Raw genomic sequence first — 27729 nt, forward strand, 5'->3', positions numbered from 1 at the left:
CTTAACTGCCTAGCTGTTAGGTCACTCATCCAGTGCAATTTGTGAAGAGTAGAAGTGACAAAGACTTTTTTTCTCACCATGGTGGACCACAGATCCCTAAAGCTGGTCCATGCCAAAAGGGTGTAAATAAGAGTTACGCTGGTTGATTTCAGATGATCACCTTCCTGCCTGACCAACCCCGTAAGTCGAGAAGCACCGAGCTGTACTTTACTTAGTATGCTGAGCACATTGCTAACTTAAGATCTTTCTTTCTTATTATATCACTACTACTATAGTTGCAAAGAAAACCTAGGTATCCTATGAAGATACATAAATAAAAGAAAATTAATCTCAACAACTTCAGGGCAATTTTCTCCATCATGGACAGCCATTTCTCAAGGACATCAAAAGCCATTTTTGTCCTCCAAACTTGCTACTGGTAGCTTTAAAGGTATTTGTACACTTTTAAACTTTACTTTCAGAATTATCTTATTACAATGTGTTTAAGAGGAAGAAATAAATTAGTTCCATTTTCTTCAACACCATGCATGCTCACATAAGATATCAGTATCACCAATAATGATTACTAGCGTTTTCAAAACTAGTGCTTATGTAGAAATACTGCTATGAATGTATTTTGACTGCATCCAATTGCTCTGCCAGCTCCCCTCTCATGCAGTGGATTACCTCACCTATTTATTTATAGCAACCCAGACTCACTGTTTTATCAAACACCTGACTGGGCATGGCCTCAGCACACATTTTATCATTTCCATTTTGTACCATTTGCTCTAACCACTCACCTTTGTGGTAGCTATACTATTTACAAAGCTGATCTGCTGGAACCCTTTCTCACTCAGAGTGAGGCACACATCCCATCGTTCATTCACGACTTCGTGGATGACTTTGAGCGCGACTCCGGTTTCATCCAGCTTGTCCTTCACGTAAAGATCTACGTAGCTGCGAAATCCATTTACCTACAAGCAACAGGTCACAGTCAAATATCTGCACCAAATACTCTCAGTACACTCAAGATATATCAAGTGATGTTCTTACAGGCAGTTTCTTCCCATTCAACATGACTTTGACTCCTTTGCACGACCCAGCCAAATCATACGCTCGTCTTGTCATCAGGGCCACAATATCCTTATCAAGCTTTTCCATTTTAAATTTAGACAGATCTGGCTGGAATGTAATGCATGTGTAGTCATCACCTTCAAAATGCTTAATCTTGGGTTCAGAGGTCTTCATCATGTTGTTCATCCAAGTCTTTGGAAACAAAACATTTTAGATGTTACTTTACAACACATTATCCTCCTCCTTTATTCCCTTTTCTAGCTATGCTGGGATTGCAACAGTTACACAAGAAAAAGCTCACAAACTTCCTTTAGAAATTTCCTCTGGTAAAACACTACACAAAGTTAATTGATTTACAGAGGTAAGCACAAGCATAGGTGACAGCATATTTGTGGTTTCTGGAAACATACAGGTATTATTACACTGAGGGACATGATTCTAATGCAAGTGGAGCCTCCCACAGAACTCCCAAAATTAGATACAAGTGAGCTGGGATTACAGTCCTTGTTACCCATCCATTTAATACTTTCAATCTACTACACACCTCTACAGAGAGGCTTGTTAGTAAACTCAGTAAACTCAGTAGTTTCTAAGACAGCATCTTGGTGGCTGTGCAGTGTGTGTGTCAAAAAGTCCCCAAAAACCCAAGGTGCTCAGATTTGACTCAGGAATCTCACATCGTTCCCTATTCAAGAACACGGGCACATCTGCATGATCAAGCCGATATCTGCTCAAAGCATATATCAAAGCTCAGTTCTAATAAATTTTCACAGATTTTGAAAATACTGCAAACAGAGCACTTTAAGCCATAAAGCATTTAGTAATTTTCAAAAAGTACACTTGAACCAATATTAATTTGCCCTTTGGCACTCAGCATAAAATATTACATTTTTTAAGAGACAGGCGTAACAGATTAAGTGTATTATTTATGTAGTGATATGACAGCATGACCAGAAAATTAATTAATTGTCCAGAAAGTAAGAAAAGAAAGCCCCCAGCTGGGAAAGACTGTAAAGCCAAGGAACTTTGGTATCTAATACTCTGCCAAAGTACTTTAAACTTTTAGAAAGGTGGCCATTTCAAAGCTATATAAGCTATATACAGTAGACCTGATCACATTCTTGGTCTGTATGCAAACAATGAGCATTGGGTTCAGGTGGGGGGTTTGCATTGAAGTCCACATGGGGCTAGTTAAATTCATGACATAAAAAACTGAAAAATCTGTTTCTTAACACCATACAAAATTACACAGATGATTGTTTCCATGTTTGCATAGCTAAGTAGAAAAATTTTTAACAGATTATACAACAGCAATTTCAAAATGTTTCAACAGACTATGTTCCTTTTCACAGGTACATGAATATAATTTCCTTGTAACAGAAATTTGGAGTTTTTTTAGTCACCAAACAGTTCAAAGACAGTATTATTTTACCCAAGAAGCCTAACATAAGAAATACCAATTTTTACCAACTGAACTAACCTAGCCTGCAAATTCTACACATCCCTTTGAATGAGAAATTATCCATTTTGTTAAACACTCCTATCTGTGTTAGATTTTAGACAAAAAAAAGGACAGAAGCTTTGAACACTTCTATACCTGCTTAAAGCTGTGCTTGTACTCCTTGCAAGCAGTTTCAACTGTAAACTTTGTACTAAATATGTTACAAAGTTTTGCACCATAGCCATTGCGTCCACCTGAAAAAAACAACATATAGTAAACTAGGGTCAGTTTAAATTTAGGATAATAAACCATATCCTAATTTATCCAATTTATTTTTCCCTGCATTTCAGGAGCACAAGTGTTTAAATACTCATATAGATTACAATTAAAATATAGAAGTATGTTTTTTGTCACTCAGTAATGAGTACTAACATTAGAGATGTAAATGTAAAGTCTCTGTAAACACTGGTATTAAAAGAGGAAAAGTAGGATATTTCCTTTAAGTCTTTTTACTCTAATAAAGAGCTAAAGTAATGGTGACTGAGTAATCACCTGCTATGAAACAGAAAATAAAGACAAAAATTGAGAAGGGGAAGCATACTGAAGAGTCACACAATGGCTTAACTGAATAAAACAAAGCACATTAAATAGCCTTGCCTGTAACTTTTTTCTCATCATCATCATAGTTGCTGGAAGTCAGTAGCTGCCCAAAGATTAAAGCAGGTACGTATACTTTCTCTACTTTGTGTTCCACAACTGGTATCCCCTTTCCATTATTCCATATGCTGATAATGTTTGATTCCCTAGAAAATAGTGAAGGCATTAAGCAAATGAATGCAATCTTGAAAACAGACTTCTGCATATCTGTTTAAACATAGTAAATAAAATTGCCTACACAAAAATATAGCAAAAGACCATAATCTTACCCCATTTGCTTAGAGCTCTAACAATTTTAATTACAAAAAATTCCACTTATTTTTGCTTATGAGATGTCTTGGAAGAAGGAGCTTAATTGTCCATACACAACAGTGTTTCATACAACAATAATAACTCCAAAAAGATTGTTTGAAGAGCTTTCACTGTCAACATGAACTGCAACAGGGGGCTGACAATTAGTGACAGCATTAAATTCAAAATAGAGATGTAGCTTTTAAGGTTTCATTGTCCATCCAGACAAGTTATCATCTGTTTAAAAGTGTCATTTCTGAGCTATGATAAATATTGTGATTTATTTTATATAACAGTGCCAAAATCCATCAATATCTGGCATCACTAATATTTCTAGCTCTTACACAGGATTTTCATTTTTCACTATTAGAGAGTTCAAAATCAGGACAGGTCTAACAAATTTAAACATTTACAATTTCCCTCCCACTCCATGATGGAAGTGGAAAAATCGCTTCCCAGCATATTTATCCTAAAAGTTAGGTTTGAAAACTAGCTACTAAATAATTCATTATTCAGTTACATGTCAGTGAAAAAATACTACCAAAGGAACCCAATCAGCATCTATTTAAATACAGTATTTCTCACCTAAAATGATCTCTTCAAGTATTTAGTTTCAAAAAACATGGTAATGAAGTGTTTGCAACATGAAGTTTCAGTGTGATATAGATGACTAACTCAGTCTTATCCTGATGCTGAAGGAGTTAACACAGAAGTTCAAGAGGGGCAAAACTGTTACAAAACTTCAAAGCTGGTATTTAAGATTTGTAAAGAACCTGGCTGGCTATAGTTATGCACTGCCAATTTAAATTTATCCTAAATTTTATGAACTTCTGGTTTTAAGTTTCATTCAAACCCTATCAAATGGTTAAGGAAAGCAATTATTATAAATTCAGAATGGTAGCACTTAATGTTAACCAGTTGTAATTCACCTCTTCATCTTAAAATATGAAGCTAATGGAAACAATTCCAAAAATATTTTGTTTTCAAGAAATTCAATTTCATCAGTAAAATCATTTGTACAAATCTAAACTGCAATAGCACTGGCAAGGAAAGCAAATGAAAACATGCTTTTACTTACGGATCAATGGATATTTTAATACAAGTCATATTCTTGTCCCTCTGCTTATTGTCAGCAGCATTTACTATGAAACAAAGTAGCATAAATTAACACTTCATAGGCAATTATTAATCTCTTGGTCTGTAAAAGTGATTTTATACATATTCCACCACCAGTTACAACAGTCAGGTATTTCTTAATCTGGCAGCTCTTTGTATATATTTCGTATCTGAGCACGGGAGACTATAAATACAACCAAGTGACTACAAGAAGATATTTTTCAACCTTCTTATAATTACTGATTCTATTTCTAGCAGTTAGACTATCTCAGAAATAAATACAGAAGTGTATTTTGTGAGCTCATAACTGTTCTTAACATACTGAACACTTCATTCTTCTCTTGTTGTTCTTGTTTGGATATTCACTGCAGTATAGATGAGAAACCCTAGAAACTGATATGATCACCAGACCAGTTTACACATGGAAACCCACCAAGAAAGTGACATTCATTAGAGAGTGTTTTGATTGCAGCAAAAGCTCTCTTTAAAGGGCCTGCAACATGCAAGACTTGTAACAAACAGGCTACACAGTTTAGGAACAAAACATGGATAACTGGAAATTAACATTCAACCAGAATTTAGTTGAATTGCACTGCCATGTATATGAACTACAGGAAGCAGAAATGTGACTGTGGCCATTAAATATGAAAACACATTACAGTATTTTTCAGTTTCTGTCTCATCATCCATGAAACAGATGAAGGTAAAACCCCAAAACACCAAAGTACAATATCTTAACAGCTGACAAGGACCTCAGTATAAGATCAGATATTTCAAAGTGCTTTTGCTAAAATCATGAAGTTTCATTCAAAAGCATGCATAGCCAAAATGTCCCATTTTCATAATTTTATTACATTGTCCCCTAGCTCTCAAACCACACTCTCTGGAGCACTTATGAGTGCTTCATAAAGCAGCAATAAGCCGTGAAGTGGTACAATAATGACAGAATATGATCTTCCTTCTGAATGGGACAATATGGAAGTGGTCTCCCTAACATGAAAAGCCAAAAAACTTAGATCTGTGAGGCAGCACTCAAAACAGAAGCAATTTAAGGTTTCCATTACCATGTTTATCAAATTAAGTAATAAGTTAAAAATAATATAGAAAAAATATTAAGTATTATTTTCCATCTGGTAAAGATATATTGCTTCAAAAATGACAGTGCTGTAAAGCAATTTTAGAGATGTGGAAAAGTGGTGAACCTAACGAAGGTCACAACAAAACTGACCTCAGTAGACCATAACTTAATTTATGAGGTAATCCTACCAATCCTTTCAACAGAATTTCATAAAAGCTCATAAGTCCAAAATTTTATGTCAAATAGATCAGTTCAGAAGACAGCACAGTACTCAGATATTGCACATCTCTACTGCTGATTAGCGTGTGCCTGTCACCAACAGAATATCATCAACTCGCAAGTCACAGTAACTTTTTTTTTGTGCCTCATAGTGCTTTTTAATGGCAGTATGATACTCATTTATTTTTAAACTGTATGAAGTCTAGAAATGATCTATGAAAACTACCACCACTATCCCTCTGTAGAGAAGGAGGAAGTTTTAATGATTGATGAAAGGATGATCTAAGTGAACGCTCAGACATCTCAGAAGTTGCATTCTTTCAGAGGAATAATCTTCTTTCAAATGCCACTTTAAATTGTAGCCCTAAAAACACTTCACAGATTAAAAATCTTGTAACAATACTGATTATAAAGAATGATCTAGTTTGGATATTCAGTAACAAATATTTATATTTTCTTGAAAGTTCAGCTGAAAACTCTTCCCTTTTAAACTGTTCTATAGTTCCAGAATGCACTAAATTTTTATGCTATATAGTTTAGCAGGACTCAAGTCTGGGATTTAAACTTAGATACAAGTCGATGTACTTTGAGAGCACTTAGAAAAGCTTGTACTCCACAATGCTAAGGCAGTATTGTTGTTAAAAATACTTACCAAGAATTTCATCAAAGATCTTGTACAAGCCTGGAACAAAGGTAACTTCTCTGCAATTCATTCCTACATCTTCATCATAAACCCACATTAACTACATGGAAACAAAATAAAATAAAGTATTTACTGTCTTGGTAAACCAGTCTATGATTCCCTATGATCTATTTCCTTCAGGAACTTTCCTCTTACATTCTGATTACTGCAGCCATACAAGACAAAAGCAGAAGTCTGCAGAAGTTACAGCAAGCACCCACAAAGATTCCATAATGAAAATCCATTATTTTCTGCTTGGCAGGGAACTCCCAACAGTACAGACAGCGAATTTCAAAGCAATTTACAACTTCACAAAGACAACTGAAGAAAGTGCCAGCAGGAGGCTCAAATTCTCTGTTCTCTACCTAAACCAAGAGACCAAAGCATTTTTGCACCTGGTATAAATGCTACTTACAAATATGCATAGATATGTGTGTGCACATGAGCATGTTTGTGAGCACAGATCTATACACACAGAGCTGTCTGCTCACACACATAGGTGTTTGTGTTTTGACTGGATTTCAGTATTTTTTGATCCTATCTTTTCAGATTAACCCAGCACTACATGCCTTAAAGCAAGTACTATCTGCTTCCTACACATGCATACATAAACAAGACCACAGTTTTCAACCTTCTAACTCAGAAAACTGCGAAACCAGAGATGGGTCTATTTAATAACCATAACAGACATTTCCTCATTAAAACAATAAAAACCATTAAGATGTAAATTTAGTGACCCTTACCTGAGTTAGGGGTTCAACTGACCCAATGTAGGTATCTGGACGGAGGAGGATGTGCTCAAGCTGAGTCTTTTTCTGATAAACTCTCTCAACAGACATCTTCTTTGAAGTGTCATTTTTATTAATGCTTTCTGAGTCTTCCTTTTTTGAAGCATTCATCTGATTATCAAATAATGTCTAAAAAACCAAACCAAACCAACAATCAACCTCATTGAATCTGTCACTCTTGAGATATAAACAAAATCTGACAGAGATTTAAATTACAATCAAAACTTGTCATGTAATTTAAATGTTAAGTTTTCAGATGCATTAAGATAAAGCTATCCTTGCAACAGAGAAAAACCAACAGATTACATGACAGAACCTTAACAAATTGTTGCATATTCAAACTTCAGCAATTTATTAAACACAATAAACCAAAATAAGGAAACAACAGCAAAAAAGGCACCCATTTCTTCAGGTTAAGTATTTATAACACCCATTTTGTGTATAAGCATTTGAATCCAAACCACTGAAAATGTTCCAAATGGTAACAGCAATACTACACTTTTACATTATAGTCTGGAAAATTCATTCAGCAGGACTTAAACACTGTAATGCCTCTCCTACTGGCTCCTCAATTACTATAATTTACATTTTCTATTGAAGTGATCAAACCTGATACAATCCCAGAATGCTTTATGATGAAAGGAGAGCCATTATTTACAAGAGCCTATAGAGGAATGACAAGGGGGAATGGCTTCAAACTCAAAGAGCAGGTTTAGATTACATATTAGGAAGACATTCTTTCCTGTGAGGCTGGTGAGGCACTGGAACATGTGCCCAGAGAAGCTGTGGATGCTCCATCCCTGGGAGTGTCCAAGGCCAGGCTGTGGATGCCCCATCCTTGGGAACGTTCAAGGCCAGGCTGGATGGAATTTTGAGCAACCTGGTCTGGTGGGAGGTGTCCCTGCCCATGGCAGGGGGGGTGGAACTCGATGATCTTTAATTTAAGGTCCCTTCTAACCCAGGTCATTCTATGACTCTAGTAAATAAGCCAAGAACTATAAGAAGAGAGAATCACATAGGCTAATGTTAGAATTTAAACAGAATTCAAGCCTAATCTGTCTGGATTTTATGAAAACTACCTTGAAGAACAGTTTTATGGTAAACTAACCCACTTTGGGATGGGGAGGGAGGTGAGATAAAGAGATATGGTGCACTTTCAGCAATTTATCCTGATAGATACTTCCTTGCCATTGAATGAAAACCACATAATAAAAGGTTAAGCTCAGAACAACCAAATAAAGACTGGCCCTCTTCTGAGGCAGTAAAAGCCTACAAAGAGACTAGTAATGATATTTTACAGTGTGCCTTCCTATCTATAAACTGGAATTATCTAAATTATCTTAAAAAGGCCAGTAAATGTAACTTTAACTCACATGATTTATTTGCCTGGCTTAGGAAGTTATAAGAAATTCTGTCTCCACCCACCCAGTACCTGAAATTGCCTCCTTCTCTCAGAGGGGCTTTATCAACTCTGAAGCAGGTGTTACATGACCAGCAGAAATCATCACCAGATAAATAATGAGGGCAAAACCCACTTGCCACTGGGGCAAATGTTCTCCCTCTCATTTATATGTTTCCAGTATGTGTCTGTATAAAGTAAATACAGGCTAAACTCCAACCTTCAATTAACCAGTCATCCTGCAAATTTTGTGGCCAAAAGCAAGTGCAATCACTTCTCCCTCGATCTAGCTTTTGTTGCAGCCTCAGACAGCACTGAAAGCAAAGGGCAAGAAAGCACATAAATCCTTTGGAAAAAAGGAGCAAAGGATACTGAACTCACGCTAACAACTTCAGCCAAACACCAACCTATGCACACAATTCTCCACATATGAATCTCATTTATCTTCTCCAGCTTCTAGTACTCAGGCTTTGATGCCCCTCCACCACCCCCTCCCAGCCCAGCCAGCACAAGAATAAAGCATTTATTTCTATTCATAACATGGGAAATTACCTTTCTCCTCCAGATTTAGAGATCATATTTTTCTAGTTTATTTATGGAAATTCTAGGAAGCACACTTCCAGAACTTTGAGAGAGGCAGATTGTGTGCAGCAGTGATGACAACAACCAATTATTTGGCCACGAGTAAACTTGAATATGCCAAATGAGAACAAAAATCTCTATTACCTATTCCTGTATCTGACAGCACCCAGAGGAAAAGGGGAAAAACCCAGGGAATCCCAAAATCTGGCACCAGGATTACACACAGCAGAGTTGGAACCACAGCACTAGCTCTCATGACTATTCTTCTGGAGTCTATCTCATTTTCTGCCAAACAGGGAAGTTGCAGAATCACATGGGTGATTAGAGGGCTTTGATATCCAAGTTAATTTAGCCTTCACAGTTATTTGGTTGTAAACTGTGATAACCCTGCAACAACCACTCTCAAAATATTAGCTGTGGATCAACTAAGCAGCAGAAAAGGAGCAGAACTTTGCAAATAGATGCATTAAACTGATACATGGAAGAGGAGGAATAAAAATTGTTACTACAGAAGCATTGCCAATAGTTGCAACATATTTTTTTTTCATTGAAGTAGCTCTGTGAATCATGTCCAGGCTTCCAATGAGTTTCACTGTACATGTATATAAATATTTTTTATTTTATTACCATCTTTGACATCATATCTCATAGGAGTTACCCTTAGCTCACTTACTGGTCCCACAGGTCTGTTAACCCTGTTTTACCATGTTCACTTGTTCTGAAGGGACCAGTGACTAGCAGAAAAATAATATAATATTTCTCAGATTAAATAAGTGTTGGAAAAATGTAAGACTGGAGATGTAACGGATATAGAATGCAAAAGAATTCCAGATGCAAAGACCATTAAAATCTCATTCAAACAGAACTGTTCCATTTGCTCCCAATTCTTAGGCCATAAGAAGTTTTTACAGTCAGGGAAGTTTGTGATAGGCAGTTGCCACACAATAGTTCTTCAGCTGACATGTGTATCAGTATTATATTCTCAGGACTGCTCTGAGACAGCTCTCCAAAATGCTTCTGCTTATCCAGTGTGTGAGGACTGGGATCTAACCATGCATCACAACTCAGCAAACACATTAACACAAAGCGAGAACTTAAACCTTAGCCTAAAAATTTAGGCTACAAATTTCCTACCTCCAATAGCAAAGATGCTATGGGACAAGTAGAGTAAGAGCCAGAAGATTAGCAAAAGTCCATTTGATTGTGACTGAGTAGCTCTAGATTGGGAATAATTATTACAGAATAGAATATTGGGAAGGGATTCTGCAAGTTATTTCCTCTAATACAATGCTAGGAAATGCATTTCTGCTTTCCAGTGAAAGTTTTAGTAGCAACTTAGAGGAGTTTATACTTTCCAATTTAACAGTAATAAATGTAGAGTATCAAAACTCTATCTTCTGTTGAGATGATACTTTCAAATTGTTGTCATGTTGACAGACAAGGGAGGTCACAGCTAAAAAAACTCTACTGCCCAAAAAGAGAGCTAGCCCTGCAGAAGGGTCCCTTCTTGTGGACACCTGAGGTTTGCTGCAGGACAGCACTAGTAAGGATCCTCTGCTACTGTACTCCCTGGGACACCTGTGTCCATTGTTTATAACACACTCATTGGAACATGACAATGCATGATTTAAGAAGGCAGAGAAATACACAAAGGATCAGCAGAACATATTTTCTTTCTGCTCAATGATTAAAAAGAAAAGGAAAAAACTAGTCTTAAAAAACTTCAATGAACTTTAATGCTATAGTTTTTATTAAGACATCACAAAGTATGCCAAGCTTAAACGTTCATTTCATTGTCACAGAGGACAGATTTTATATACGATGTATGATTTTATTCATACAGTATGTCAAGAATCATACATATTCTGCATGAAAAAAGCGTGTTATAAACATTCAGAACTTATTTTAACATGCTATTGAAACACAAGCATAAAAGCAAAAGCCCAAATGAATGTAATTATGCAGGTATGCAAGGATCAGAAGTCCACAGAACTGCAGTTTCCCAGGCCAAGCATTTTGGGCTGTGCTGTATCCAGAAAACCAATTCTGAATATCTTTATCTCCATCTCAAATGGACATTTTTAGAGTTCAGGTGATACTTAAAACTCATTCCAAAAAAGAGAAAATCTTCATCACCAGAGGATAGAGATCTATGGACACAAATATCCTCCACAGTCTCCACATTTTGTGTTCCTTGATAAAAAAGCAAAATAAAATTTAAGTGCTTTCAACTTCTGAATTTCTACTACTTAAAATACAAATAAATCCAACAGGAAAGTCCTCCCCTGCCTTTCTTTTTTTTTTTTTTTTGTTCTAAACTGGGCAAGCCCTTAACCACAGCACTGACAATCTCTGCTGTATATTTTGGAACTGTCTCAAGAATGCCTTTTGTATTCTGTCCTGTATGAAAGATCTTCACATTGTTAAAGCTTCAATAACACTTCTCAAAACAGCATCAGCTGTTGTTTCATGAGAAAACCCCTAAAGAGAATTAACCAAGTGTCACAAAGGCCTTAAGTCTTCTGCTTCACAGTAAGACTGCTTTTTGCTTGTTTGCTTACAGGTTACCCAATGTTCAAGGTCTGCTTTGTAATTTTAATGTTGCCTATTTTTTTTACTATTTTTATTATTTTTTTAGACACAGTGTATGACTTTCCCAACGCTCTTGTGACATTTAAGACTTTATAAGTTCTTACTAACCTTGTGGAGTTTCTAACCATCCAGACTGATGACAAATACATACATATAGGTAAGTCAGCAAGATAACAATGCTTAGTTAGGAAAGCTACCATCTATTACACTGTTCATCCTCTTTCAAAGACATGCAGTCAAACTTCATACAGTGACCTCTGATGGTGGCAGCTTCCTACATTGCTCTGAAACACAGCATAGCGACAACTGGACAGAAAAACCCCAATTCCCAGGTGACAGCAATTGCTGCTCAAGTTATCACATCACCACTATCCTGCATGCTGTCACAACCAGGTCTTATTGTGGCAACTGCTTTCCCCAGGATGACTGAAATGTCTGCAGAGCTTCCCTTTTGAAGGTGTTTTTGCCATGAATGTATCTAGTACTGTGTGAAAGCTGCAATCATTCTTTCCTTTGGTGATCTCCACAGCCAGAACCCACGTAGCTGCTGACAGACAAGTTTGGCAACAAGGCTTTTACTGTCTACCTTCAACCCATGAACTCACACATCCTGCTTCGGCATCTTCTTTCTTCACATTTTGCCTTTTTTTTTTTTTTTGTTCATGTTGTGCTCTTACCCATTGACATTTCTGTGTATAATAAGGCATGTATGACATCCATATTAAGTTAGAGATTTTTATTGCTTTTTTGTAATGAAAACCAGGTTGTGTCATCTTTCTTTGTGTTTTGAGCCACCATGCTGAGTTTGGTTACTTATGCTGCAAACAGCTGTAATTAATACAGCTGAAGCTTAATACACACTTGATCTAGAGACTTTGGCAGCACCAGAGAAAAGCTATTCCTATCTAAAGACACAATAACATATAAAGCTGCTACAACAAAGAAGGCAGGTTTATCATCAGTTTCAATATTGCCACAGCTGGAATATACATCCTTGCTTTGACTCCTTACTTTAAGTGAAGACTTTACTCTTACTTAAGTAGATTAATTCCACACCATAGAAAGTTGAAAAACCTGAAAAATGTTAACATTAATGTCTCTCCCCATCTTAATTTTTTACTGGTCACTGTCAGTCTCCTCCACTGCAAAATATCTCCATACAACAACACCAACAAACCATTTTTCTTTAGTCTGCCCATTCCTTCTTATCCCTATTAGGTGGCAAGAAAAGGGCTCATTTCCTGCATTAGCAGACAAGCACAAATGAGCCTAGAAGAGAATATGTAGGTGAACAAGAAGTTTCCCTCCCTTTGGCTTTGTCTTTTCTGCCTTAAACTCATAAAACTACTCCATATAATGAATACTCCTGATACATGCTCCTCAATAGGCAAATGCAGCCCTGGGACATAACAATTTAGAAAAGTACATGCCATGTGCCCTACATTTCCTTAAATAAAGTGTAGGATAAGCAATTTAGTGGGACAAGACAGTAAATTTTGAGTGTAATTAAGCTGTAAAACCTTGGGAGGTTAATTAAGTAATGAAAACCACAGATTACAGTTCAAAACAAAACTACCTCTTCTGAGGGAGATATGCTCTATCTACAAAAAAAAAAAAAAGTGTATAAGTGCCTTATGACAATTACTAGGGAATTCTATAGATAACATGCTCTTCTTTATTTTAGTGTGTCATACTGGATCATAATGGCCTCTTCTAGCCCTAGAAAAATTGACAAGGAATACAATTTTACCTAAACATTTTGCAATCTTCCCAGAGAAAGCTCTGGCTGAGAATACCTCCCACCATGCAAACAAAACTGGAGGGAGTTTCAAAATAAACCACTCTCCTGCTGTGTTTAACAAATGGTTGGGCTCTCCTGCCAAGATGAAAACACACAAAAGTAACAGTTCCCTTCTACCACAGCAAACTTCCATAGTCTGTCACATACCATTAGTGACATGAACTAAATCTCCCTATCACATCCTTCCCAAAGCTGGTAATTTCCAGAGCATTCACTCAGAACTAGCCTCACCAGTGACACTAATCCATCTGTTCATTTTAAATTCCTAATTTTATTTTTTTTTAGTCTCCTGATTCTGACACTTCGCTCTGGACTTTGAAAATATCACATTACATGGAGTTTAGTGATGATGATCCAGTTATGGAATAGCTTCAGAATGATCAGATTTCCCCATTAGATAGAACCAAAACTACTAATTGCTGCCTTTAAATTAATTTAAAGGCAAAAAATTCCTTCTTTCTTCCCTCCTCTGTTCCTTACAGTGGAATCAAATCCACCTCCCAACAATCTGGTTCAGAGAGCAAAGAGAGCTTCTCCCCATTTTTCATCAACCAGAAGCAACCAGTTGTCCACTAGCTCACTTTTCTGAACAAGCTTGCTAGAGAATCAGACAAGTTAGTGGTGCAAGGAAAAAAGCAGAAACATACAGCTATGGATGTTTAAAAAACCCCCACACTTTGCAACAGGTATTGCTAGATTGCTTAGCTGCATGATGGAATGACACCCTTGGAATTCAGAGCTTCATCTTCCTAATAAATACCTAAACACCATAAAAGTAGCATCATTTTTATTTTAGGATTATTGATACACAACATAGAGGCATACAAGATTTAAATAAAAATTTAGGGATTTTCTTTCTCCATTCTTTTTGAAGAATAACACCTTTGTGCAAATATGTATCCTCACTGTAATTACTTCTGACCAGAAAATGAAGTGTATTGTTTTAAATAATTTTCAGTCATATTAAGTTAGTACAGGAACAGTCATGCTTTATTTGGCACAGGCTTCTACACAACCTGCAACACATTCAGATCCTGATCTTTACCATGTTCCTTAAAAGCAGGCGTCTGATATCTGCCCTTGTATGATGACAATTAAATTGAATTTTATTGCTAGATTTTTCTGTTGGTCTGAAATTTTTTAGTTGTCTATCCACTGACAAGTTCTATTCCAATACTAACTTTTCTAGTGCTCACACAGCATCAAAAAGTACATCATGGATGATCTGGTAAGAAATTAATCTTCTAAGAATCTCTTACTTCCAGCTAAAATTCAGAGACAAGCAAAAATCCCACTCTAACACAAAAAAAAAATTATTAATATTATACTTTAAGACCTTATGACTGTTTTCTTACAGATTCTGGTAACAGTGGTCTTTGGAACCACTGGCTGAAGCTGTTTGATGACAGAGTCCCCAAACCTGTTTGGTCCACTGTTTCACCAGCCAGCTCACACACAAGCCCTCCACTAGCCAAGAAATCAAAAAGTTTGATGTTCTGACATCTGAACTTCAGGTTATCAGTACCTGGCTGCACCTCTTTATAACTCATTGTTTCCCACATCCTTGACCTTTTCCTAAGGCTTTATTGCATGACTAGTTTAGCACTGTGAAACTATTCCAGACTCCCAGCACATTTCCATTTCCCAATTGCAAGGATTACTTGCCACAACCTGACAGATTTTTGTTTCTGAAAAACAAAATCTTTGAAACCCATACAGGCTGTATGTCAGGTATCACATCAGCACTGTGATATTTTCTTTCAGATGCTCTGGGTCCTATGGCCAGCTTGACCCATACCATACTGCAAGGTATTTTTTTCCCTGCTGACTTATGCTCATTATTAACAAACAAGCTTTAGAAAAAACTTTGGGCAGGACTAAGGCAACATTCAAGATGTTCATGCTGCAAGACAGCACCTGGAGAGAGCAAATCCAACAGGGCAGTTCTTGAGCTCATCTTAACTGGCATACATGTAAATTTCATTCTGCAGAGCACCCCAAACTCAGGTTTTCTGATTAGGCTCTGGACTACCACTCACACTACATCAGTAATAGCCCAAAAATCATTCAGAAGTTACTGATCCACCTGCACTCTTCAGTGGGAAGCAATCCTCTGCTGAACAAGAGAAGCAAATTCTTAGAGTCTCACAAATGTAACAGCTATCAATATATTAGAATTTGTTTATAATAAGATACCCTTATGTTATTTGCCTGTCTACCTTGCATTGAAATACTAAAACACCTTGACTGTGATACATGGGTTTTTCACACTTTTAATACACATGGTGCCCTAAAATGGAATGCAATATGATCAGTAGAAACTGTTAGAAGTCTCCTCCCTGGAACCTTCCACAGAAAAGCAACAGCAACATATTTACCTTAAAACAAGGCACCACATAAATGAAAATTAATGAGCTTCTTTCCTTTAAAAAAATCTATCCCAAACATTGAACAAACTCTAGACAGTCATACCCCATATTACATTTGGTCCACACTAAAAACTACTTTTCTATAATTAGAAGCACCTGTGGTAAGACAGCCACATTTTCAGATATTCTCTAGTTTAAAAATCTATTTTTTTCTGCTACATTAAATAAATACGAATCCAGTGTTCCTTAAAAAAAAGTTGCTTGAGTTTAATTGCTCAGCCCCTACTATGCAACATCTACTCCTCCTCTGGAGACTTTACAAGCCTTGAAACATTTTATGAGCCTCATAAATATACTACAAATTCTAGTCTCACTCCTGTAGTAAATTCCATGAGAAAGGAACAGAGGGTTGGTTTTCCAGACATTGACAGCAATTTAGGAGGAGGAAAACAGATGCATCAATGAGTCAATAAACCCTTAATGCTGTTCCAAAACTCCCCTCTCTTCCTCAGCCACTCACCCTCCCATAACATTCCTACAGAAGTCATTAGGAAAAGTCTTTCAGGATTGTTCATTAAAAGTGCTGACAATCTTGAAGATCATCAAAACTCTACCCTTTAATTTGCTATTTAAGAATTGCATCTTGGCAGGCAGAAGAATCAACCTCTCCATAAAAGGTACCATATAAAAGACTCATAACTTCAAATATATGTTCAGATTAATTTTTAAGTTGTTTTGCATTTTCATCACCTTTGTGTTACCTGACATGCATGTTTATCACTTAGCTGGCAAAGAAGAAAATCTACATGGCATATTCTGAAAGACTTAACTAATATGAGGAAGAGCAGGTTAACATGATACAACTGTAAGTTTGATTTTTCCCAAGCATCTGGACCATCTGCCTCTGTCTCCACCATGAAACCAGTAAGGAACTTCTTCCTCTTCCCCCAGCCAATTTCTCACATGCTTGCACAGTCTCCTATTTGAGTTTAAAAAAAAACCTCTTCTGGATCTACCTAATACCAAAAAAGAATAACTGCCTCACTTCTTGCAACTGCTCTCCCCCAAGCAGCTTGGCTCCCTTTCACTCCAAGACTGTGACATGACACAGTTTTCATGATGATGCTGTAACACAACAGTGGTGGAAAACACTAAGTTAGGATCACTAAACAGAGTATGACAAAAACCACCACCTCAGCCAACAAAAAGCTCGGTGCTGACACAGGGAGTAACAGCCTGGATGACTTCAGGCAGCAGAACTCTCTGTACCAGCTGGACTGAGACAAAGTTATTTTTCCCCAGACACCTTGTCACTCTTGTACCTTCATATCACGGCACACAACTGGAGAACAAAACACAGGACTGAAATGCTCACACTCTACTACACTATCATCCCTAGAAATTCCAAACAGCCCAGAGCTACCACGGATTACACAGCTGGAAATATCTCCTCTGAAGCTCACACTGTCCATTTCTCATAAGTAAAGATGCCCTGCTTAGGGGATGACCCAGAATTCTAACTGTTCTTATGGAAATATTACATACCAAGTTAGCTGGTTGCAAGAGCTTTTTTTTTTTATTATTATTATTATTGTTTTCCTCAACTTTATCTCAGCTTCTTTTGATTTATAGGAAAATAACTTCTCAGTGTTATCTTATGGCCCCTGTACTTTGTCATGACAAGAAAATATTATTTCTTGCTCTCTCCTTAAAGATTCCTTCAGAGATTGAGAAAGACAGGGTGAGCTCTTGGCACCTCACTAAAGGTAGACATTTGCCCAGTTTTCAATACATCTGCTCTTCTCGCAAGCTTCCAATGTCTGAAGAAGGAACAAGAAACCCAAGACTAACTAGGCCCACTCATTCAGTAAAAAAGAGCAAAAATAAATCAAGATGTGGTGTCCACGAGAGGAGGACTCTTTATATTTCAACTGCAATTCTACTTCACAAATCATGAAAAGAAAAAAAAAAAAAACAAAACATAGATTAAGCATTTTTACATATTTCCATTTTTTTTCCCTTTAAGATAGCTTTTTTAATTATGTGCAAAGGAAAATGTAGAGCTGATGTTTAGGTCTGAACCTTTCAAACATGTTCTAGGTCAAGTAGATTTTACACTAACTTGGCTAACTCCCATTTTGCTTACTTGCTGAAAAAAACCCACTAAAATTGCTATATGTGCATAGTGTAACAAATACACAGATTTATCACTTTCACAAAATAAAAAAAAAATAGCAGTAGTAGCTTACTTTCAGTGGCAAACTGTATTTCTATGTAAATTGGAATTGCATTGAGACACAGACAGGATATTAAAATAGCTTTTTTAAATGAAACTAGATGAGCTGATATCATAGAATAAGTTAACTCACTTCAAAACACAACGTAAAAAGACTTAGTTCATAAGAGTAAAAGCATTTGTAATCATGGTGAAATTTTAAAAATAGCAGATCTGATGCTCACTTGTCAAGGAGGGGAGGAATATTCTCCTGCTTTTCACAACAAACTTTTGAAACTCTTTATCTGAAGAATACAGGTAGGATACACTTTTGAATAGAAATTACTTAGAGCTGGTTTATCACTTCACTTACGAGAAACAGTTTTCTTCTATATTTGCAACACAAATAAATATCTGGCGTTTGATCTTGACTGACACCTTGTTTTTATCACTAGAACTTAAAACATAGTTCAAATTTTAGTATTTATTTTCAAAGTTACGTAATAACATTTTACATGCCTTGATTTAGAATTTACTTTAAATGTGGAATAATAGCCTTAAAAAACATTCTTCCAAAGTACTTGTGTTCCAGTACAAGTACTCAAGAAGACACCACTATGTTTCCAAGCATGCAATTTTCAAAAGAAACTTCTTCACACAGTTATACACATATAAAACTATGTATTCTTTTTCTCAATCTGCTTTTGAAAACATTTACAAAGCACCTATTTAATGCAGAAAAATATTTTCACTGTGGGTGACATGCAAGAAATTTCCTGTTTTAAAGGAGAATTAAGTTTTCTGTAACAGTTTTCATTCTTAAGTTTTCTATATATAATGTATTATATATATATATATATATATATATATATATATATATAAAAATCTCACTCCCAGGGATGGAATCACTCCCATCCATCAGCTACAAATCACATGTGCTGCTTTTCATTAATTGAAACATAAACATGCATTTGCAGACTGCCTTTGCACACAGACACACAAGACAGTTTAAATGCAAAGTAAAAGCCTACTCCTGGAAAAATCAAGTCAATGCAAATGAAATACTAAATTTAGTGAGTAATTTTTTCAGACATAAGGTGTCTATCTTAGACTACTTGTATGTTCTTTTATTTGAAAAGGTTACTTTATCTATCCAAATAAAGTAATTCCTTACTTACTAGCACAAGGTACATACAGCCACAGGCGTCTTAGAAATTAAATGTACACACACACAGGTCTCACAGGTCAAATATTAACAGAGGGCATGTGCTCAAATGTACACCTTTCCTCCCTGAACACCTAAAGTAACTGCCCACAAACCTTCTAAAATCAATTCCTCCCCAAGCCCTGAGATATACATCCCTTCCTAGACTTGGTTACAATTGAGCTCCCCACTCCTATGCCCCCATCACTCCTACGGCAGAAGGAGGATTCCTCCCAGCTCAGAATACAGAGGGTGCAGAGGCACATCCTGAGAGCTGTGGGATGGCCTCAGCTGCTGTTAAAGATGTGGCCCTGATCCTGCTCCTGCAGCAAGCCTCCACCTGATATCACCTCTACCACTTCTTTGATCCTGCATAATTCAGCACTCTGACCAAGAGACGACTGGACAACAAAAGTATTTAATGAATGCTGGTGTGGAGGGTAGAGAATAAGAAGCAACCACTTTTTTTTTGGCGGCAAACCATAACACCTGAGGAATCCTCTTCAGACCTTTTGTGTCTGACTCACCCAAGTGAGCCACAAACACTTCCCTCTGGTGCTGGAATACCCAGAGAAGTCATGACATCTCCTTACAGCACTGCCTCCTTAAGGGCAGCAGAATCAGAAATACTACAAGAGGGAATCCTGCTTCCCCTCAACTGTTGGATATAACTATACGGCTTAAAGCCTACAAAACTCATTCTGTTTAGTAAAAGTAAATATTATTATCAATAAATTGGGGCAAGTATTTCAGTCTGACCTTCCTTACATTGTATAAATGTGAAAAAAAGGAGGGGGAGGGAGGGTAAGGACACACAGGACAAGAAACCACCCAGTTCTCTGGTCACCACAATAGCAAAAGACGGACACTCATATAAAGGAAGAGAAGAGCACTGAAACAAGGCTTGGCAACAACACCAGAGTTTGCCCCACGCCCCGCCTGCTCTGCAGACACCACAGTGCAGCAGAGGAAAGATAAGACAAGCTAACAGCACATGTAACAAGTGTTACATATGTGACAACTGCACCCTGGCCCAGCTGCAGCCAGCGGAGAAACAGAAGGCCTGATCCAGATAAAGAAACGGAAAGAACAGAAAGCTAATTCTGAGCTCTAACCTGGGTCTGGAGAGGCAACTAAAGAGGTCTCTAAAGGACCCAGGAGTAGGAACTTCAGCGCCTACTCTTCCTTTGAAATGAACAGCATAGTAATGAACAGCAATAAAAAGGACAAAGGACCATTTACCCTTGGTTCACCACTAGGACAGTATGCTTATTTCTAAAAACAGAGTTCATTAGGATTTGTTCATACTGCTGCCCATACCTTCCAGCTGTTTGCACCTGAGGCAGGCAGAACCCTGACAGCTTACAGACCCAGACCCTGGCAGAGCAGTAACCCAATGCACTCCTGGGCACGCTGCCCCAGCCCAGCACTCTCCCTCCCAGCACTGCATGGGCACAAGAAGGGAATTCCTGCCTTGCTCCCAAACCAGAGGAACGGTCTAAGCTCGGTGTAGCAGTGATGGACAGATCCTCGGGGCAGCAGAGATCCAGGTCAGATTTCAGGTGCAAAAAACCTACCCATAAAGTTAAAAACCACCCAGTGCAGAAGCCATAACCGGTGAGTTATGGCACATCACTACAAGCTATTGGACATTATTCAAGAGGAGTACTTGTTTTAACCCTCTCAGAACCCATTAAAAGCCAAATCAAACTGAAAGTCATCCCTTTATTAAGTTAAACATATTTGATTTCAAATGAAACAATAAAAGAAAGACAAGATCCCTTTAATGGGATTAGGGTGGGCTTTATTTGTTGGTGCTTTAAAAAAAAATATAGTCACACTCCTATCTTATCAATTACATTTACTCTTCATATTTAAAAAAATTACAGTATTAAGTTAAAATTACCTTATTTTTAAGGTGAACTCTGAATCTTCTGAAAGATGCTTATATGTGAATTTAGATTATTTGAAAGGCTGCTTCTTTTCACTTAGCAATATGCAGCTACTGTATTTATTCAAAGAAGTATAACCCAAAAATATACAATATTTCCACCTACTAATAATATACATTATTTCCATTCCACTCCATCTAAAGAGCAGATACTAATGATATTTTTTTAAAAGAGAAGTCACATGAACACTCAGCATATATTCACTTTAAGCTAGCATTTCCTAGAGTCAAAACCTGTCCCTTTCACCAAGGACAGGAAAGTGGAAGTAGTGTCCAAAGTCCTAAACTTTTATCAGCAGTTTCAGCTTCCATTTATCAGGCTCATATAGCTCTTAGGGTCGAGGAAAAAGTCTTAAAAACACTGACAGAATTAAGTGATTAAATGTTGCTTGCATGAAATACTCAGTTTTGTGGGCATTACCATTGTATCAGAACCAATGCACTTCAAAGTGTTACTTACAATGACTTCACCTTCACTATAAAAGGCATATTTATAAAAACAAATTAAGTGCTATTACTGTGCCATTACAATTCATTTTCTGTAGTTCATAAACACACACAGAGGCTGAAGAATTATTTCTTTTGTCCACAGGAAGTTTTTCTAGTATTAGAAAACGCCATTACATTTCACAGATGAAAACTCTCCTAGTTACAAATCCATGCTTTGTTAATTCTTAAGAGTTAAGTTTTTAAGAGTTAGTTAACTCTTAATACAACTTAACACTTTTGGGAGTGACACTTGGAGATCACCCACCAAAAGTAATTTACGTCACACTGTTAAAACTCCACCTTCTACCAACTATCAGAGTGCAGAGCTGCAAGTTGATTTCAGAAAATCATCAACCAGACCAAGGAAAAAATGAGCTATTAAAAAACCAAGCAAGTACATTTTATAAATCAGAGATTATCTTGGTTTGTCTGCAGTTAAACAATGCTAGATTATTTTCCCAGTACACATATTCAGTTTTTGTACTCTCATTGTTCCCATCATTGGTAACTGTACCTAACTAGTTACATTTCTTCAAGTCCTGTTACAGCTGAAAACACAGATGACTTGCTGTTTGTTTCCATGAACATTTAATTCTTCTTTCTTTTAAAAGTAAAATTAGCTATCACCTGATGCTTGTATGATGTCTCATTATGAAATTCACTCTAGGGTAAATTCTCTGCTATTGGAAGTGTCTTTCCTTTTTCACAACTGCATGTAATTCTTTCCTACCTACAAGCATGCTCTTTGAATCACACCCAAAGCTGAAGCTGCACATGTAACTCTTTACTAAAATGTCAGCAACCAGGTTATGGATACAGGATCTGCTAGTTTGAAACCTAAATTAACATCCCACCAAGTTTTAAATGATTCCTCATCTTTAGGGCCAGACTTTCTTCTGTTACCCTTCAATTGTTTAACTCGTGGTCTTATTAAGAAACCACAAACTACAGAGAATACATTACTCAGACAGAGAAGCATCCTGGTGGTTTCAACACACTGGCAAGAATTCTAAAAAAAAAATCAAGGTGGTTTCAAAACGACCTACAACTGAACTGCAAGTGGTTGCATATCCAGCAGATACATGGCAAGCAGATTAAGGCCAGACAGCTGAAACTACTCTGTCCCTACCTCTGTCCCTCTCACCCTCCTCAAGGACAGCATATGATCATCTATTAATGAACCACCCCTTAAACCAAGGGTTTTTTCAGCCTGGCACATAGGCCATGGCCCTGTTCAATTCAGTGCTACAGCAAGATTGTTCTTTTGCCTGCCAGTGTTCTACAGCTGACATGGAGCAGGTCTGGTTTAGGAGCTGGCTTAGAAAGCCTACCTTCACCATTTAAAATGCACATGAGAGAAAGAAAGAATGTCCCACTGTTTACTAAAAAAATAAATGACCAGTTTCAACTAAAATCCAATTATTTTCCTACAACTACTCTTGAGTTGACAAAAACACTTTTAACTTTTACTGCTTTTAGAGAATGAAAAGTTTTATCATTTCCAGTTGTAGGAAACTGTTGACTCACCATAATTTCAACCCCATTACATTTAAGAATATGTTTCAATAAAAATGCCTATTCAGTAATTTTCACACTTCATTCTGCAGTTTTCTGTATGAGCTGTAAAACTTTCAATTAGTTGGTCAAACCTAGATGGTAAAATCTTAATTCTAAAGAGCCATCCAAAGACCACAGTTGACAAAGATTGCAAAGTATTGTGAGAACAGCTTCTCAACTTAGACATGTTCCCATGGCTAAACTGTGTGATTTCAAGTGGCACACCCAGAAACTTGCACATTTTTTTTAATATACCTTTCCATGCTTCCAGCTTTTTGAAATTAAAGAGAATTACCAACATAAAATGCAGTAATTAGATCCATGGATATAGTCCACCATCAGAACACACAGGATTTGTTCACTCCAATAATACTTCATTTTCAACAGCTCCAAGATGTAGAGGGACACAAGAACAAGTTTGCTGTTATTCTTTTTAACAGGACTCGTTAAAAGTTCCCACCTCTGGAAAGCACATGTGTCTGACCAAAGATACCTGTCCATCAAGATCTAGTGTCTTCTGCTTAAACATTAAAGAAGTTACCCCTCTATGCCGAGCAAGGGAAAGGCGGGGGAGTCACGATTGGCTGAACCAGAGCCCTCCAGGTCACCTTTGCTCCTCCTTCCTCTCAGGTCTCACCAAAACCTGAGAGCATCCGCTCTTACTGCTGACCAGGGCAGCACCTCAGCACTGGGAGCTCTCAAAGGACTATAAGGAGGCTCAAAAGGATTCACCAATTCTAGAGTCAGCACCTTCATTCACCAGCACCTTCTCTAATCTTAATACTTCCCACCAATCCAGGAAAGGCAGTAAAACACCCCCTTCTTGGGTCTGTTACAGAGTTGCAACTTCTGGAGGAGGATGAAGTTGAGTGCCAAGATGGAACAGCAAGCACACAGCTCCTGCTTCATGTCTCTGAAACTTGGGAACTTCAGGTATTGTCTTCACACACAGTTGGAAAAGAACATGGGATCAACACAGAGACCCTCTGCTAGCCCGCAAAGGCTTTGCTCTAGGAGCAAGAGGTAATACCCACAACTCTGGCGGGACGACAGACAGAGATACTACATCTCCCTTTGGAGGACAGCGACTTCAAGACAGCCCTGATGACCCACCCGCTACCCCCCAGGAGCTTCCCACCTGTTTGCTCACAGAGTGACCTCTTCCACACGGCTCCCAGCACCCCGAGAAGCCCCCAGAGGCATAAAATCTCCCGTCCTGTAGCATCAATTCCAAGCCCAGTCTTCCTCCTCCTATCCCGGAGCCCTCCACAGAGCGGCGGCTCCACAGCGCTTCGCTTTCCACGCCAGCCCCCAGCGTCTTCCCTCAGCTTCTTCCCTCCTTTCAAAGCCAACCCGCGCTCTTTCCACACACGCAAGGGACGCAAACAGAAATAATAGTAATAACAACAAAATACGAGTAACAAAACCCACGAACAACAAGATGCAGCCCCACAACTTACCACCCAAGTCAGTCCCCCGCTGCCGCCGCCGCCGCCTCCTCCTCCTCCTCCTCCAGACTTTGCCATTTTCTGCCCGTCTCTCCTCAGCCGAGGCGAGGGCGCTCGGAGGCGGCCGCGAGGGCCGGCACCGACACCGCGCCTGGGGCCGCTCCGCGCCCGCCCTTCGCGCCTCTGCCGCCTTCACCGGAGCCCCGGCACCGAGGAAGGGCGGCCGAGGGGCCCGCACAAAGCGCCCCTTCCGCCGGCGGGGAGGCAGCGAGAGGGAGGGAGGGCCCGGCCGGGCCTGCGGCTCTCGCTAGTTTAAAGGGACGACGGGCCGGTCCCTTCGCCTCGCGGCGGCAGCGGCGGCAACAACAGCCACCGCTATCGCCGCCGTAGCGCTGCTGCCTCCCGCCCTCCCCCTCACCCCCGGGCCGTCCCCCCCCGCAGCCACAAAGGCCCGGAAAACAGATTAATAATAAAAAAATCTCCCCCTCCCTCCCGCCTCCCTCGTCCCCTCCCTCCCTCGTTCACTCCCTCCCTTCCCGCCCCTGGCGCGCGCGCGCGCTCCCGCGCAGACCCGCGCCCCCCGCACACACGCACACCCGGGGCTGGCCCGGCCCCCTCCTTCTTCCCCTCCTCTTTCCTCCCCGCGTCCCGGCGCTGCTCCCCCGCGTCGCCTCCTCCCCCTCCTCTCCCCACACAAGCCCCGAAGCGCTGCCGCCGCCGGGACACCGCGCGTAGACAATAAATAACCGCGCCGGCCCCGCTCGGCGTCCGCGCCGCGGCCGCTTCTCCCCGCGCAGCCGGCCCGGGCCTCTTCTCCCCCCGGCGCCTTCTGCCCGCCAATCACGGGCCGGCCCGCCAATCGCGCGCTGGAGGCGGGAGGGCTGCGCGGGGCGCCGGCCAATCCGAGAAGCCAGAAGGAGAGGCCGCGTGTGACGTCATCGAGGGTGGCAACAGGGCGCGAAGGGGCCGCACGGGGGCGCTGCGGCGCGCGCGGGGGGCGGCGCGAGGGGAGGCGGAGCGGCTGGATCGGGATCGGGACGGGGATAGGGACAGGGATGGGGCGGCTGGATCGAGATAGGGACCGCGGAGAAGCAGTGCTCAGCTGCCGGGTCAGCGACGGGCTCCCTCAGCCCATCTTCCCGCTCTGCGACGCTGGGCAGGGAGATGCTTCCCTGTCCCGTGACCGCTCGGGGGAACTGGTGTGGGGACTGGCAGAGCACGGCTGTCCCGTTTCCCTGGTGCTCCGGGTGGATGATGCTGCGATGCGGGGCGGAGAACAGGTCATGCGGTAGGTGGGCCGGGTGTTCGGGGGCACGCCAGCCCCGTAACTGGTCCCTGCAATTGCCACCGCTGCGACCTGCGGCGGTACCAGCAGGGTGGAAGTCCCAGGGCTCCAGGCAGGACAGTGTTTACAATCCACTGCCCTCTTCTGGGCTCTGGGGATCGCCCGAGGAGCGCTTTAACTCGGACAGCTCACGGACCTTTATCCTCCATTTGAGCATCGCCGTGTGAAGTCTCATAGAGGGTCACACAGCACAGCACCCCGCTCTGTACACAGCACGCATCCCTGCGTAGTACAACACTATTTGCTGTTTTGAAAAAAATGCTGTGGCCAAAAAACATCTACTTCCTAGGTCTAACTGGTGTGTACAAAGCCCAAAATTCATGTCATTTTAGGTATCAGCACACAAAATATGTACAGTTTTACCTACTTTGCACCAAATGTATATATATATACTTATACATGTATAACTCTAAATATTATAATCAGATTTTGTGACAATGCTTCAACACACACAGCTTCTCAATTAGCAGTTTTCATTCTGCTGTGTAAAATGCAAAGGACCTACCTAGCCCAGCCTGTTCCACTCCTTGAATTATTAAGAATGTAAAGTCTCAAAAGGAGGCATCAGTAGGAGCACTGCATCTGAACTAGCAGACAAATCAGGGAACCATTTCAAAGGAAGAGCAATAATTTAAAGGTTTTTCCTTTTGCAAAATGCTTTTCCTAAGGAGTAAAGGGATTGGAAATGGAGCAGCCACTTTTGAGGAGTCAGTAGTAATGTTCAATTATGCCTCTAGGGAAGGATCAGAAGAATTTCTAGTAAATATTGCTTATTTAGCATAATTTTACTCTGCCAGTTTCTAAGGAAGCTATTAAACTAATATCTAAGTGCCGCATAGGGATTATGGAAAATAATGGCATCTGCCAGAGGGAGAGTAAGTTATCTGTTCCAGCCTAGTTTCCAGCAGCTGCATGTACCTCTGAGCTGTAGGCTGTGTTTACTTCGACTTTTGGCAAGATAAAGAGCGTGTCTTGCAGAACCACAAGGTAACCCTTGCAGGGTTATGCCTAGTGCTTCAGAATTTTGAGCTTGCTGATTAGAACCGTGTTGATTTTTTTTTTCCCAAAATCTCAAATTTATATGTAGGACCCATTAAAATGAATCACGTACAGGAAACTTCTGCAATGAATATTGTGTGGATCAGTGGAAACAGAAGGAATACATCTATTCAAAGCTTTTTACATCGGTAGAGAACCATTACTGTATTCAGCAGAAAAAGAGCAAGTCCCAAACAGTAGTGTACTATGTTTTCACGAGCTCCAGTTGTTTAGTAAATATGCAGTCCTTACTGTGGGAAGCGTGTCTTTTGCAATGTGAGCCAAGCAGAAGATAGCAATCTAACTTGAAGGCAGCCAATTCCATACATATTAGAATGAGGCAGAGGGAGTTTCTTCTTGGCAGTTACTAGTCTTTGAACGTGCATGGTCAGACATGTTCAGTCTGTGTCA

The 27729-nt window shown here is 39.5% G+C and overlaps 1 protein-coding gene across 4 annotated transcripts in view; it reads right to left on the reverse strand.

The window, feature by feature from the left end:
* TOP2B (DNA topoisomerase II beta) overlaps nt 1-25337 on the reverse strand; it is a 61752-nt gene extending 36415 nt beyond the window's left edge. For all 4 annotated transcript variants that reach the window (XM_058040478.1, XM_058038869.1, XM_058039672.1 and 1 more), the window contains exons 1-8: nt 24948-25337; nt 7284-7457; nt 6511-6601; nt 4524-4587; nt 3155-3300; nt 2654-2751; nt 1036-1248; nt 783-956 (exon numbers count right to left, since the gene is read on the reverse strand). In XM_058040478.1, coding sequence (XP_057896461.1) covers nt 783-956; nt 1036-1248; nt 2654-2751; nt 3155-3300; nt 4524-4587; nt 6511-6601; nt 7284-7457; nt 24948-25013 — 1026 coding nt within the window. In that variant the 5' untranslated portion in view covers nt 25014-25337. The remainder of the gene's footprint in view (nt 1-782; nt 957-1035; nt 1249-2653; nt 2752-3154; nt 3301-4523; nt 4588-6510; nt 6602-7283; nt 7458-24947) is intronic.
* Nucleotides 25338-27729: the final 2392 nt, after the last annotated feature.

Source organism: Melospiza georgiana, chromosome 1, assembly GCF_028018845.1.
Source record: "Melospiza georgiana isolate bMelGeo1 chromosome 1, bMelGeo1.pri, whole genome shotgun sequence".
In the NCBI taxonomy this organism is placed as follows: domain Eukaryota; kingdom Metazoa; phylum Chordata; class Aves; order Passeriformes; family Passerellidae; genus Melospiza; species Melospiza georgiana.